At 43.3% G+C, this 14441-nt stretch overlaps 1 protein-coding gene across 1 annotated transcript in view; it reads right to left on the reverse strand.

Annotated features, from left to right (window-relative positions):
* The window catches only part of GRK7 (G protein-coupled receptor kinase 7), a 38511-nt gene that overhangs the window by 9863 nt on the left and 14207 nt on the right, over positions 1 to 14441 (reverse strand). Inside the window, exon 3 of the mRNA XM_020879284.2 lies at positions 1379 to 1653. Within this exon, the coding sequence (XP_020734943.2) occupies positions 1379 to 1653 (275 nt within the window). The remainder of the gene's footprint in view (positions 1 to 1378; positions 1654 to 14441) is intronic.

Genomic DNA, 14441 nt, shown 5'->3' on the forward strand with positions numbered 1-14441 from the left:
CAAACTGTGGAAAATTCTTCAAGAGACGGGAATACCAGACACCTTACTTGCCTCCTGAGAAATCTGTGTGCAGGTCAAGAAGCAACAATTATACCACACGTGGAACAAGAGACTGGTTCCAAATTGGGAAAGGAGTACGTCAAGGCTGTATATTGTCACCCTGCTTATTTAACTTATATGCAGAGTGCATCATGAGAAATCCTGGACAAGCTGAAATCAAGATTGCAGGGAGAAATACCAATAACCTCAGATACACAGATGACACCACCCTTATGGCAGAAAGTGAAGAGGAACTAAACAGCCTCTTAATGAAAGTGAAAGAGGAGAGTGAAAAAGCTAGCTTAAAACTCAGTGTTCAAAAAAGGAAGACAATGGCATCCGGTCCATCATTTCATGGCAAATAGATGGGGAAACAATGGAAACAGTGAAAGACTTTATTTTCTTGGACTCCAAAATCACTGCAGATGGTGACTGCAGCCATGAAATTCAAAGATGCTTATTCCTTGGAAGAAAAGCTATGACTAACCTAGACAGCATATTAAAAAGCAGAGACATTCCTTTGCTGACAAAGGTCCAAGCCATGGTTTTTCCAGTAGTCATGTATGGATGTGAGAGTTAGACCATAAAGAAAACTGAGTGCCGAAGAATTGATGCTTTTGAATTGTGGTGTTGGAGAAGACTCTTGAGAGTCCCTTGGACTTCAAGGAGTTCCAACCAGTCCATCCTAAAAGAAATCAGTCATAAATATTCATTGGAAGGACTGATGATGAAACTGAAACTCCAATACTTTGGCCACCTGATGCAAAGAACTGACTCATTGGGAAAGACCCTGATGCTGGGAAAGATTGAAGGCAGAAGGAGAAGGGGATGACAGAGGAGATGGTTGGATGGCATCACCAACTCGATGGACATGAGTTTAAGCAAGCTCCGGGAGTTGGTGATGACAGGGAAGCCTGGTGTGCTGTAGTCTGCAGGGTCGCAAAGAGTCAGACACGACTGAGTGACTGAACTGAACTGATGACACACAGTGCGGCCAAAAGATAAGATAAAAATAAATTCAATCAATCCTATATATTCCTTGTATACTCTGCTTGAAATATTCTATGCAACTATTTGAATTACGTATTCTTTTTCTTCTTTTTAATTTATGCTGTTTTGCACTTCACCTTTTCACTTTAAAATGTATTTTGGAGACTATTGGACATCAAGTGTTCATAGTATTTGAAAGTGTTGAAAATACTTAACCACACAATATGCAAATAATAATAAGAAAATACTACTATTATATAATACCAAGGCCTTATCATCAATCCAAAGCATTCTCCAAATCCCTGTGGCAAAGCTGACATCACTAATCATGTCTTTATATGATAGTTACCTGCTTCCTAAGCGTTGCTCTGGTGTCTTAGCCAAGAAGAGTCTGCAAATATCTTTTGCTTCCTCTGTGAAGTTACTGTGTTGAAATCTGACTTCTTCTTTCAGTGTCCTTTGCTTTAAATCCTCTTTACTGACTTTTTCCTTGTAATCTCTGAATGGTGTTCGTCCAGCAACCATTTCATAAATACTGCACCCCATTGCAAACCAATCCACAGGATAGGAATAACTTGCTTTTTCCATTAGGATTTCAGGAGCCATATAACCATTGGTTCCAGCCTGTAATGCCCCAAGCAAAAAACAAAACAAAAACACTAATGTGAGTGTAACAGACACGGCTGATGCCTTCCCAATGCCCATTCTCCTTCTCTTTCCTTATTGAGGGAACCCTAATTTACTTGGAGTGGCCATGTGTCTAACCTGTTCTATTCCCCTACTTTCCCAATAGCCTCTGGTATAGTCAGGGCAAGCCACGCAGTCCATTTTAGCCAATGAGACATGAAGAGAACTTGGCCGCAGTGCATTATTAAGGAGAGAGATATGGTGACTCTTGAAGTGGGAAAATTAAGAGATCAAAATCAAACCTAGACTCTTTTAGTCTCCTCACTTCATCCTTAAGGTGAAAAATTCACATGGCTGTTGCTAACAGCCCCTAAATTCTGCTTCTGCTTTTCATTCAAAGATAATAGAAAATTAGATGCATGACCTTTTAAAATGTAGAGCTCTTTAATGATAATATTGTATGCTCACATAATAGTATCTAGTCTATGAGTTTTTTAGTCTATTTGGCATGTGATGATATTATTATCAGCCATCTTCACCTGTTTGTCTCTGCACTGAAAAATTAATACAAATATTTTAACCCAGAAAATTTCACACATGAAACTTCATTTAACATGAATGACTATATATTATAGGCACACTGCTACTGACAATATATATCAAATTATCATCGGGTTTATATATATATATATATATATATATATATATATTTTTTTTTTTTTTTTTTTTTTACAGGCTTCTCAGGTGACTCAGTGGTAAAAAAAAATCTTCCTGCCAATGCAGAAGATGCAGGTTTGATCCCTGGGTCAGAAAAATCGCCTGGAGAGGGAAAAGGCAACCCATCCCAGTATTTTTGTCTCAGAAATCCCATGGACAGAGGAGCCTGGCAGGCTACAGTCTATGGGATTGCAAAGAGTTGGACATTTCTGAGCAACTGAGCACACACAAAGGCATACATACACATGCACACACATATATATATTACACATAACACACAATTTACCATCTTACCATTTTAAATGTTCAGTTCAACCAGTAAGTACATTCACATTGTGCAATGAATCTCCTAAACTCTTCATCTTTAAAAGCTGAAACTGTACCCATTAAACAACTCCCCATTTCCCCCACACCCTAAGCCCTGGCAACTGCCATTCTACTTTCTGTCTCTATGAATTTGACCATTCTAGGTACCTCATATAAGTGGAATCACACAGCATCTGTCTCTTTGTAACTGAGCATAATTTCATTCATTCATTCAACAAGTACTTAATGAATACCTGCAACATATCTTATAATTATAATGTATATATTTACATTAGAATGTGTTTTCACAAAAACTAAGCTGTTTTTGATAAAGTATAATGTATAACCTTTGCAGCACTTAAAAATGCAAACAACATCCTAAATGACAATAAGCACCTATTAATACAGAAAACATGAAAACATCAATTATTGACAGAGCTGTGAGAAACAGATGTGCCCTGAGATTTGACTCAGATTTTCAGGAGAGCGGTTAGACACAGAGCAATAGGAAAATGAGATTTATCTACCGTTCTTGTTCCGGAACCAGGTCACTTGGCGCAAGTAGCTCAAACAACTGACTCAAAAGAAAGGGAAAGAAATCTACATAAAGATGTTCATAGAGCCATTATGCCACAGGCTGGAAACACCCAATGCTTTTCAATAAAGACAACAGACCAGAGTCACATGTTAATACCAAGAAGTGTATATATGCAATGGGTTTTGCAAACTGTTTGTAAATGTGAATTCAGTACATCAGAAAAGGTTGAAAAATGTTTTTGTTGTTCATTGGGTGATTTTTTTTCTGTCTGGTTGCGTAAGTGAGTGTGTATATATATACACACATATATATATGCAGTCAATGTGAGCTCCATGGTGTGCGGAGCTCATGGGGCTGTGAGCTCACTCATTGTGGCACACAGGCTTAGGTGCTCCGTGGCATGTGGAATCTTCCCGGACCAGGTATCTAACCCATGTATCCTGCACTGCAAGGCAGATTCTTTTTTTTTTTTTTTGCAAGGCGGATTCTTAGCCACTGGGCCACCAGGTAAGCCCAAGTGTATGTTTCTTCTCTTTGCACAATGTATGTACTACCTTAGGAATATTAAATTTCATGGGTGATTTTTTTTTTTTACATGGATAATAACAATGAAAAACACAAATAACCCAAGCACTAATTAGGAGTAATTGGCCCATGCAAGAAAATTCTGAAAGTGACTGGTCTGACAGGCTGGTCATGAGTCAGCATGACACTGCTGTTGTCATAGAAGTGGACATGTAATTTGGGTGACCTTATGTTCCGGTTTGCCTGGGATAGTCCCAGTTTACATCTGTTGTCCTGGCATCTTGTCTAGTGTTAATCTGCCCAGAACAAAAGGGTGCTGGAGATCCTCTGAGGCCCAGGATATAGTCTTACTCATCTTTGTATCAAACCAGGTATTTACTCCCAAGTCTCCCTTCTTGCATGCCCTAAAACATGTTTGGTAGGTAAACAATAGTAACAATGGTAACCAGACATTTTCCATGCAATATCCAACAATATTTGTGGAGCCAACCCTGCAGTGATTTCTAGGGATACCAAGATATACAAGGCCTGGCCCCTGCCTTTGAGGATTTACAGGTTGGTGGAGACAGATCAAAAGGTTAATTCAATAAAAGAGAGTAAATGCCAAAATGGTAGTGGAAAACAAACAAAGGGAGGCCAGAGGGTGTATGTGTGTGTTTGTGTGTTGGGGATATTTCACTGAAGAGTGACAGCTGAGTTGAATTATGAGGAAAGAGAACCTGTCACACAGAGAAGGTTGTCAGGGTAAAGAATGAGTGCAAGAGTTGGAGTCCAGAAAAATGTGGGGTGCCCAGGAAAGTTTAAGGAATTTTGGATTTCTAGAATATAAGATCTGTGAGATGCAATGGTGGGAGGGGAATCTGGAGGGGGAGATGTGGATGAGATTGAGAAATGCTGTCTGCCAAGGTAACAAAAATCCATTCCCCGGCTCCCTTTTCTCTTTGTCCCTCTATGTAGAGCCAGAAGGCTAAGTACTCCATCTCCCAGCCTCTATTGCTCCCAGGGTGGCCATTGTGATAATGTGATATGAGTTGTATTGAAAAGTGTGCAAGGCAAAGGCAATGAGAGTTGTGGAAAGACTTTTAAAAAGGGAAATACATAAAAGATATAAGATGGATCCATGGATCCATAGAGGGAAGGATAGATGTATGGACAGGTGATAAAGCACATATAAAATGTTAATAATATACAATGAAATACTATATAAAAAAGAATAAAGTATGGATAAATGTTACAACATGGATAAACCTTAAAAACTTTATGCTAAATGAAAGAAACAAGTCACCAAAGACCACTTACTGTATGACTCCATTGATATGCAGCATCTAAAACAGGTGATTCCATAGATCCAGAAAGTAGAGTAGTGGTTGTTTAAGACTGGGAGAGGGTTTCCCAGGTGGCTCAGTGGGCAAAGAATCTGCCTGCAAGGCTGGAGACACAGGAGATGAGGATTGGATCTCTGGGTCAGGAAGAAGGAGGGCATAGCAACCCACTCCAGTATTCTTGCCTGGAGAATCCCATGGACAGAGGAACCTGGCAGGCTACAGTCCATAAGGTTGCAAGAAGTCAGACATGACTGAGCAACTGGTCAGGAAAGCATGCATGCAAGGTTGGGAGAAGGGGAATGAGAGTGACTGTTAACTGATAGGTGGTTTCTTTTAGGGGTGAAGAGAATATTCTAAATCTGTGATAATGTTCACATATCTGTGAATATACTAGAAACCACTGGATTGTACACTTTATGCAGGTCAATTTTATGGTATTTAAATTATATCTCAGAACTTCCCTAGTGGTCCAGTGGTTAAGAACCTGCCAGGGACATGGGTTTGATCCCTGGTCAGGGAACTAAGACTGCACATGCCACAGGGCAAGTAAGCCCACGAGCAGCAACTACTGAGCCTACGTGCCACAACGGAAGATCCTGAATGTTGCAACTAAGAGCCCATGCAGCCAAATGAATATTTAAAAAAATAAATTATATCTCAATAAAGCTGTTTATAAAGAAAGCTGAGCACCGAAGAATTGATGATTTTGAACTGTGGTGTTGGAGAAGTCTCTTGAGAGTCCCTTGGACTGCAAGGAGATCCAACCAGTCCATCCTAAAGGAAATCAGTCCTGAATATTCATTGGAAGGACTGATGCTGAAGCTGAAACTCCAATACTCTGGCCACCTTATGCGAAGAACTGACTCATTAGAAAAGACCCTGATGCTGGGAAAGATTGAAGGCAGGAGAAGGGGATGACAGAGGATGAGATGGTTGGATGGCATCACTGACTTGATGGACACGAGTTTGAGTAAGCTCCAGGAGCTGGTGAAGGACAGGGAGGCCTGGCGTGCTACAGTCCATGGGGTCACAAAGAGTCAGACACGACTGAGTGACTGAACTGAACTGAAAGCTGTTTAAAGTGAAAGTGAAAGTGAACTCGCTCAGTTGTGTCTGACTCTCGGCGACCCCATGGACTGTAGCCTACCAGGCTCCTCAGTCCATGGAATTTTCCAGACAAGAGTACTGGAGTGGGTTGCCATTTCCTTCTCCAGGGGATCTTTCCAACCCAGAGATCGAACCCAGGCCAGGATCGAACTGAAAGCTGTTTAAAATGTCTGTGGTAAAACCTAGGTAATGTGTATACAAGCGCTCATTGTGAATTCTTTCAACTTCTCTGTATGTTTGAAAGTTTTCATAACAGAACGTACAGGGAGGGCTCCCCTGGTGACTCCGTGGTAAAGAATCTGCCTGCCAATCCAGGAAACACAGCTTCAGTCCCTGATCTGGGACGATTCCACATGCCAGGGAACAACTAAAACCGTGTGCCACAACTACTGAGCCTGTGTCCTAGAACCCACACTCCACGAAAGAAGCTACCACACGAGAAGCCCAACCACTGCAATGAAGAGTAGCCCACTCACCACAACTAGAGAAAAGCCCCCACAGCAACGAAGAGCCAGCACAGCCAAAAATAAAGAAAACTATGTAGAAAAAAAGAATGCACAGGGAAAAAAGGAGAGGGGGCAGGGGAATGTGATGTCAGATTCTGTGATGTCAGACACTGGCTGCTAGTTTAATGGGTGCATGAGACTTCCAAAAGGGTCACACGGAGGAACCACAGGAGAGGGGCATCTGTCTGCCCAGCTCCCTCTTATCCCCCATTGCCATTAGTCAATAGTTACCCTGTATGCTATAACTTATACATGGAATCTAAAAAAATGCAACAAATCAGTAGCTATAACAACAGCAACCACAAAAAAGCAGACTCACAGATATAGAGAACAAAATAGTGGTTACCAGTGGCAGGGGGCAATACAGGGATAGGAGATTAAGAGGTACAAACTATTAAATATAAAATAAGCTACAAGGATATATTGTACAACACTGGGAATTTTAGCCAATATTTTGTAATAACTGTAAATGAAGTATGTGTGTGTGTTAGTTGCTTAGTCTTGTCCAACTCTTTGCAACCCCATGGACTGTATCCCACTAGGTTCCTCTGTTCATGGGATTCTCCAGGCAAGAATACTGGAGTAGGTTGCTGTCTCCTACTCCAGGGGATCTTCCTGATCCCAGGATCAAACCCTTGTCTACTTCACTGCAGGTAGATTCTCTACCATCTCTGCCATCAGGGAAGCCCATAAATGGAGTATAACCTTTAAAAATTGAAAATCACTATATTGTACACTTACAAGTTACATAATGTTGTACATCAACTATATTTCATTTTTTAAAGAAATTTTATTTAAGTTTAAGCTCTGCTAGGTCTTCATTGCTGTGTGTGGACTTTCTCTAGTTGTGATGCTCAGAGGCTACACTCTAGCTGCAGCCCACAGACTCAGTAGTTTCTGCACATGGGCTTAGCTGCTCTGTGGCATGTGGGATCTTAGTTCCCATATCAGGGGTCAAACCCATGTACCCTGCATTGGCAGGAGGATTCTCAACCACTGGACCACGGGGGAAATTTCCACTATATTTCAATATGAAAATGTTATTTTGAATTCTCTGACATGTAAATGTTTAATTGTATTTTGAAATTATATCATGACTAAATATAAAAAAAAAACAGAATTGTTAAAGCATGAAAGAAAAAGTTACACTGAAGCTAGCTTGTCTATATTTCCAGATATGTCATCCAGACCCTTAGCAGTCACCCTGAAAACCACATCATACCACAATATGATGTTTTATCCAGTTCTAAAAGTGGAGGCGCAACTTGGCCTACAAGTGGTGCCAACAGGGTACTGCCCGAGAGAGAGAAAAGGAGGCATCAGTGAAGACTGTCAGAGAGTGTGTGAGGTTTGTGAGCCAGTACACCAGCTTCATGAAATTTTCCTATGTGGGCTTTGCTGTGGGGTATTTTTCATCCAGAGTGTTGGCTACTGGCTGGTCTCTCAGTCTAGAAACTAATGGCTGTCAGTATCAGGAAATTTGCTCAAATTATTTCTTTGATCATTTTCTTCCTTTCATTTTCTTTCTTCTCTCTCTCCTGCTCTCTCTCTCTCTTTTTAAATCTGAACTTATTTGTGTTTCTTATCTTTTGCTTCTATTTTCCATCTCTGTCTTTTTATTTCCTTCTTCTTTTAATCTGGGAGACTTCCTCAGTTTTCCTTCTAACTCTTCTATTTTTTTTTAAAGTACTTTATTAATGGGAAATTTCAAACACACACAAAAGAGAAAACACTAGAATAATTAAGCCAGTGTACTCTACTCCCAGCTTTAACAATTATCAACACATGATCAATCTTGTTTCCTTTGTCCTTCCTTACTCACTCTCATTGCCCTCCACTCCACTAACTCAGACATTACTTGAAATATTTCATTGTGAATCTTTAGCAGATAAGGTCATTTAAAAAAAAAACAAGCAAGCAAACCCAAAGCACTGCAAACACCATTATCTCACTTAAAAAATAGCAATAATTCTTGAATATTATCAAATATCTGGACATGTTACACTTTCCTTATTGTTCAGTAAACTTGTCCGCTAAATATTTTGTTTAAATTTAGATTCAAACAAGGTTCACACAATGTGATTGATTATATGTCTCTTAAATCTCTGTGACAATGTAATTTTTTCTCTCTCCTCACCCCCCCTTGCAAGTTTTTATTAGAAAAAGAAATTGGTTAAACTGTAGAGTTTCCACAGTCAGACTTTGCTAACTGTATTCCTGTGATGTCATTTAACATGTTCCTCTGTTCTTTGTGTTTCCTGTAAGTTGATAGCTAGATCTAGAAACTTCTACCGAACTTATCATTTCTGCAAATATGTTTTCATTAACATAAATAACACAGAATAATGTGCATGGATCTTATACTGTTGGTTCAGTAAATTTTGATAATTGACTACATCCATGTAAATAGAATCCAAACCAGATAAAGAACATTTCCGTCCACCTAGAAAGTTCCTTTGTGTCCCTTCTGGTTCATTCTCCTCCCTGCTTCCCAGGCAACCACTTCCTGATTTCTGTCACCATCAATTAGTCTTGCATTTCATATAGATGGAATTGTAAGATAGATTCTCCCTTGTGTTTGACTTCTCTTTTTTTGAAACATAATGTTTTTTGAGATTTATCCACGCTGTTCTGCAGACATATTTACACATATTTTATTTCCAAATGTCCTTTTTCTTCTCTGAATGTTCTTTGTTTTACAGCATCTGTCCTTGTTTCATGGATGCAATATCTTCTCTTAAATCTCAAAGATAAGAATTGTAGGTTTTTAAAATGTTCTTTTTTACTCCCTGAATTGTTCCTGTTTGCTACGAGTTTCTTTCTTCTGTTTGTTTTGGCACTGTCTTTCATTTTGGAGGATTTTTTTCAAGTGACAAACGATCTTTGTTTATGCTTAACAGTGTGACACTAAAAAGTTGACAAAAGCTGTTGATTTCACTGTAGGTCGATTATGCCAAGCCATGTCAGCAGGGATCTCACCTGTAGACCTTTTTTGTTAGGCTGTTCAGTGTCTCCAGAGGGAGATCCTCTAATACTCCACAAGAGAGGTGTCATTCTGCTTGCCCTCTTCATGGGTGCTGAGATGGAAAGCCGCTAAAGGTCTCCCTGTATGTAGTATTTCATCCTCTACAGCTTTGAGTTGGGCTATAAGTTCCTGAGTCAGGCTCCTCTCTGTTCAATCTCTTGAGTGCGGTGGGAGAGGCATAAAAAAAGACTATAAACCACATGCTACTGTATTTCAGATGGTGTTGATGGGCAAATTCTACTTGGTTACATTTATTGTGAGCTTGCTCTGTGTGTGGCAAGCTTCCAAAGAGCAGATTTCAGAGGCAAGTGACTTGAAGGATTAAAATCACTAATCAGGACACTGGATAAACATCAGTTGATTGGTAGAAGCTTTAGGGTAGTGGAGAGCATATGCCAGTCCTGAACAAAGGATTGTGAGACACATGCTGGGAGAAAAATTGGAAATATTAACAATAATAGGAAATAGGTATTGAGCGTTTATTACATGCTAAATATTTTCTCCAATGCTTCCTGTGAATTTCTTATTTACTTTTCATGATAACCCTATGCGATAGAGACTACTTTATCGCCCACTTTGCAGGTTGGAAAACTAAACCACAGAGGTTAAATCATGCCCAAGTTCACCCACCCAAGATATACACACAGGCTTGCGTTGTGAACTACTACATTACATTGCCTCTGTGGAAATGGCTGAGGTAACTTTTTCTTACTCTTCCAAGTTCCCTTCAGGATTTCTTTTTCTCCCTCTAGAGTATCCTTCTTCCCTCTCCCCATCTGCCAAGTACTAAGTCTTCATTGTGGTCCATTCTTGCTTAAGCTACGTCTCTTCCCCTTTTCCCAGCAAGTTCTCTGTTCCTTGCCTGCATCTCTGCTCACCAGGTTGGCTGGGCTGTTCCACACCAGCGGCTGCTAGGTGGTGGGAACCAGACCTTGAACTATGCTGGGACCACGTTGCTCCCTCTCCAGGAAATAAGGGAAGAATCGGCCAGCTGGCACTATAGCCCCTTGGTGTTTTGAAGCATTAATAGTATACAGGATAACCTCAGACTCATTCCAAATAATTTTTAGCACTAAATTTACCTCTTGACCCTAAAGACAGAAAATATCATCACTGACTCAATGGACATGAGTTTGAGCAAACTCTAGGAGATAGTGAAGGACAGGGAAGCCTGGTGTGCTGTAGTCCATGGGGTCACAAAGAGTCGGACATGACTTAGTGACTGTAACAACAATGAATTTACCTCTTGGCCCTAAAGGCAGAAAATATCAGTGATGGAATTTTGAAGGGCACCACCTCCTTGCAGAGTGGAGGTATTTCACAGAGGAGAAGAATGGAATTAGCAGTGCACGCCAGAGTCTAAGCACCCAAATTCCATCACAGCCTCCAGCTGAAAAAATTAATTGCCTGCCCTTTATGCCATTTGTCTTCTGCATGTGAACTGCCTCCTCAGAACGGGGTGGGAGGAGAGATCGGGCCAAACAGCACGGGGCAGGGTCCAGCCACGCTGACCTCTCGCAGCTCAGTTTAACTCCTGCAGTTACAAAGGGCCCTCGCACATCAGTCTCTATGGCAGCAAAACAATCTTTTTCAGTCCGTGTGACCAGAACTGCCATCCCGAGGGCTGTACGGATCACCCAAGTGTCAGCAGCAACAGAACTCAGTGGAGGTTTTTGTGTATAGTTTAACTTTTTTTGATTCATTTTGTTTTGTTTTGCTTTGGTTTTATAGTGCCCTTGGATGTGTTCACTCTGTCAACACCTGGTCAGGCAAAACACAGTATGCCCAGCATTCAGGATATCAAGCATCAGGCCTCATAGCATTTAGGAAGCCAGTTGTTGTTCTTGAGTTGCTAAGTTGTGTCCTACTCTTTTGCGACCCCATGGACTGTAGCCCATCAGGCTCTTCTGTCCTTGGGATTTCCCAGGCAAGAATACTGGAGTGGGTTGCCATTTCCTTCTCCAGGGGGTCTTTTCCACCCAGGGGTTAAACCCATTTCTCCTGTATTGGCAGGGAAATTCCTTACCACTGAGCCACCAGGGAAGTCAGATGGAGGTTCAAATCCCCACCCACCTGCAAGCGGGCAGCAGGAGGTGCATCTGCCACTGTCATCACATGTGGGTTGCTTAGTCCCATCAGGGCCACCTGTCACCTGCAGGGATCCAGACTTGGAGGAAGGTGGACACACCAGGCTAGGATCAGGAGCCCAGCCAGCTGATGGGGACCTGTGTGGACACCTCCTGCCTGCCTTGCTCTTGCTGTTGGATGTTGGCTTCCCCTGACCCTGCAGCTGTTGTCACTCTCACCCCTGGGCGCTAAGCGGCCGGGTCCAGGCTGGGCAGAATTTGCACACTTGAGTAGTCCAAGGGTGGCTCTGGGCAGGAGTGAACTGTGACCTCGGCCGCGGTGATGGGAACAGGGAGTGGACTTTCAGAGGGGCTGAGAGGGCATAGTTCTTCTCTTAATAGTTTTACACGTCCTTAAAAAAAAGTGTGTCCCCCCCCCCCCCCCCCCCGCCCCGAGCATGCGTGCCGTGTGTACGTGCAGGTCCTTCAAGGTCAAGGTCACGGCCAGTTCCCAGGAACCTGCAAAGTTGGCAATCTTCAATTCCATCAGGAAAAGAAATGCCTGTATCGCGGGGCCCCGGGTGTGGCCGGGCCGGGCTGGATTTACTGAGCCGCGCGGGACACAGAGGCGCTCAAAGAAGCTATCTCCGCGTCTCGCGATGGCCCAGGAAACTGGCCAGCGGAGTAAGAAAACGCCCGCAGATGACTCTTCCCCCCAGTTTATCACAGACCAGATCCACTCGACAGCACAATCCAAACAGAAGAGGGAATCAGAATGTACATCTTTTGTTTGCCGTGGCAGGAGAACTGTTGAGCAGAGGAAAAAAAACAAGCTGAGCTTAGCGCTATCAGCTGTTTCCTGGGGCTCGCTCCTTCCTTCCTCCAAGGGGGGCCCGGCCGCTTTGTTCTCGTTCCCAGCTGCTCCTCTGCGCCTTTAAGCGGTGGCCTTTGCAGACCTCGGAGGAATGCGGCCCGGGACCCCAGGGGACTTTGCTCCGAGGCCCCGCCCTGTGTGCTCAGCGCCCCCGGCTGCAGCCTCCAGATCGCCGCCGGCCTAACTTTTGTTCCTCGCTGCCTGCCTTGCTGCCTTCTGCCAGCCACTTCCTGGGCCGGGGCGGGAGCCTCACCAGAGCGGCCTTGCTGCTCTCCCTGACAGCCCTGGGAGGAGGGATCCAGAAAAGGGGTCCCTGCAAGAACAATCCTGCACCTATACCGTCTGGCGTCAGTCAGTTGTAGTGCATGCACATCCCAGCTCTACTCATTATTAGCTGGTCACCCCCAGGCCAGTTACTCAGCCTCTCTGAGCTTCACAGCTCAAATCTCACAGGATCGTGATGAAGATTAAAACCATAAGACACACTGAGTGCTTTTTCAAAGTCTGACACATGTCACGCCCTCAATAGGTGTTAGCCACAACCAAGCCAAAGCTGGTCCTGTAGGCAGGGCAGCTACATAAAAAACCCCAGAAGCCTCCAAGACTCCATCAGATGGAAAGATGAGCCTGATACATCATCAGAGATCAATAGCAGTAGTTCTTCCACTGGAGTGTGTCCTTGGGTGGGTTCCTGTTCTGTGCATCTGTCCAGTGGCAGGCTGATGCCTGTTTTCCATGATGCCTCTAAAAGGCTCAGAATAAAATCACAAACAAAGCTCCAGGTGGCTGTGAGGAAGCAAGATGATGGTGTGTGCCCGCTGGGCTCAGCTTCCAGGCGAGCTGTGCCCTCACCCACAGCCTGCCCTGCTGCAGCCTCGGAGTCCTGCTGGCTCTTTACATCCCTCAGAGAAAAAGCACAGCAGCCAAGGTCCCTGGAGAAGCTACAGTGCCATTCCGGTGAGGCAGAAACTGCAACAGTGGGGATCACGACAGAGGGTTCAGTGCTGGGCTTCTTGTAGAATAATCATAGCAATCATTTTTTGAGTGCCTACCAAGTGGCTTATCTCTGCTAGGCATTTATCTACCTTAATCTTCTCATCAAGCCTAAGAGGCGAGCAGTATTAACCAGGCTCAGAGAAGAAGCATGACTTGCCTGGGGTTAAGTGCAGGGCTGAGATCAGCCTAAGTAGCAAGTCTGGGCCAATTAGAAGGCAGTCTGCCTGGCTTGGCTGGCTGTCAGTCCTCACTGTCCCCATGGCCAGGTGCCCCAGGTGTGGGGTCAGCCTGTGCTTCTATAAACAGCAGCCATAGTAAATGGCAGAACCAGATTGACAAACTCACTGTCCTTCCATCTCGTTGATCCTGTGGACCACATTTGATCTGAAAGGATGCTCTGAACCTCTAACCTGTGTCTACCTTAAATTAGAAGATGCAGCAACTGGTTGTTCTCTGAATTGCATCATCTCACAAGGCAGCCCCCTCCTGCTGCAGGCTGTAGACCTCACGGCTCTTCTTTCTCTTCCCAGCCACAACTCAACAGACAATGTGCCAGCCTCCCCGGTCCCCAGGGAAGACCCAGGACCAACCTGTGCTCCATACACCAAGCCATGCAGACTGGCAAATTCTCTTTCATCTCTTCTTTGGTAACTACAAGTTTGTTCTCTGTATCTCACTCTTTGTGATCCCATGAACTGCAGCCTGCCAGTCTCCTCTGTCCATGGGATTCTCCAGGCAAGACTACTAGAGTGGGTTGCCATTCCCTTCTCCAGGGTATCTTCCCAACCCAGAGAGCAAAC

This window comes from Odocoileus virginianus, chromosome 4, assembly GCF_023699985.2.
Source record: "Odocoileus virginianus isolate 20LAN1187 ecotype Illinois chromosome 4, Ovbor_1.2, whole genome shotgun sequence".
NCBI classification, from domain to species: Eukaryota; Metazoa; Chordata; class Mammalia; order Artiodactyla; family Cervidae; genus Odocoileus; species Odocoileus virginianus.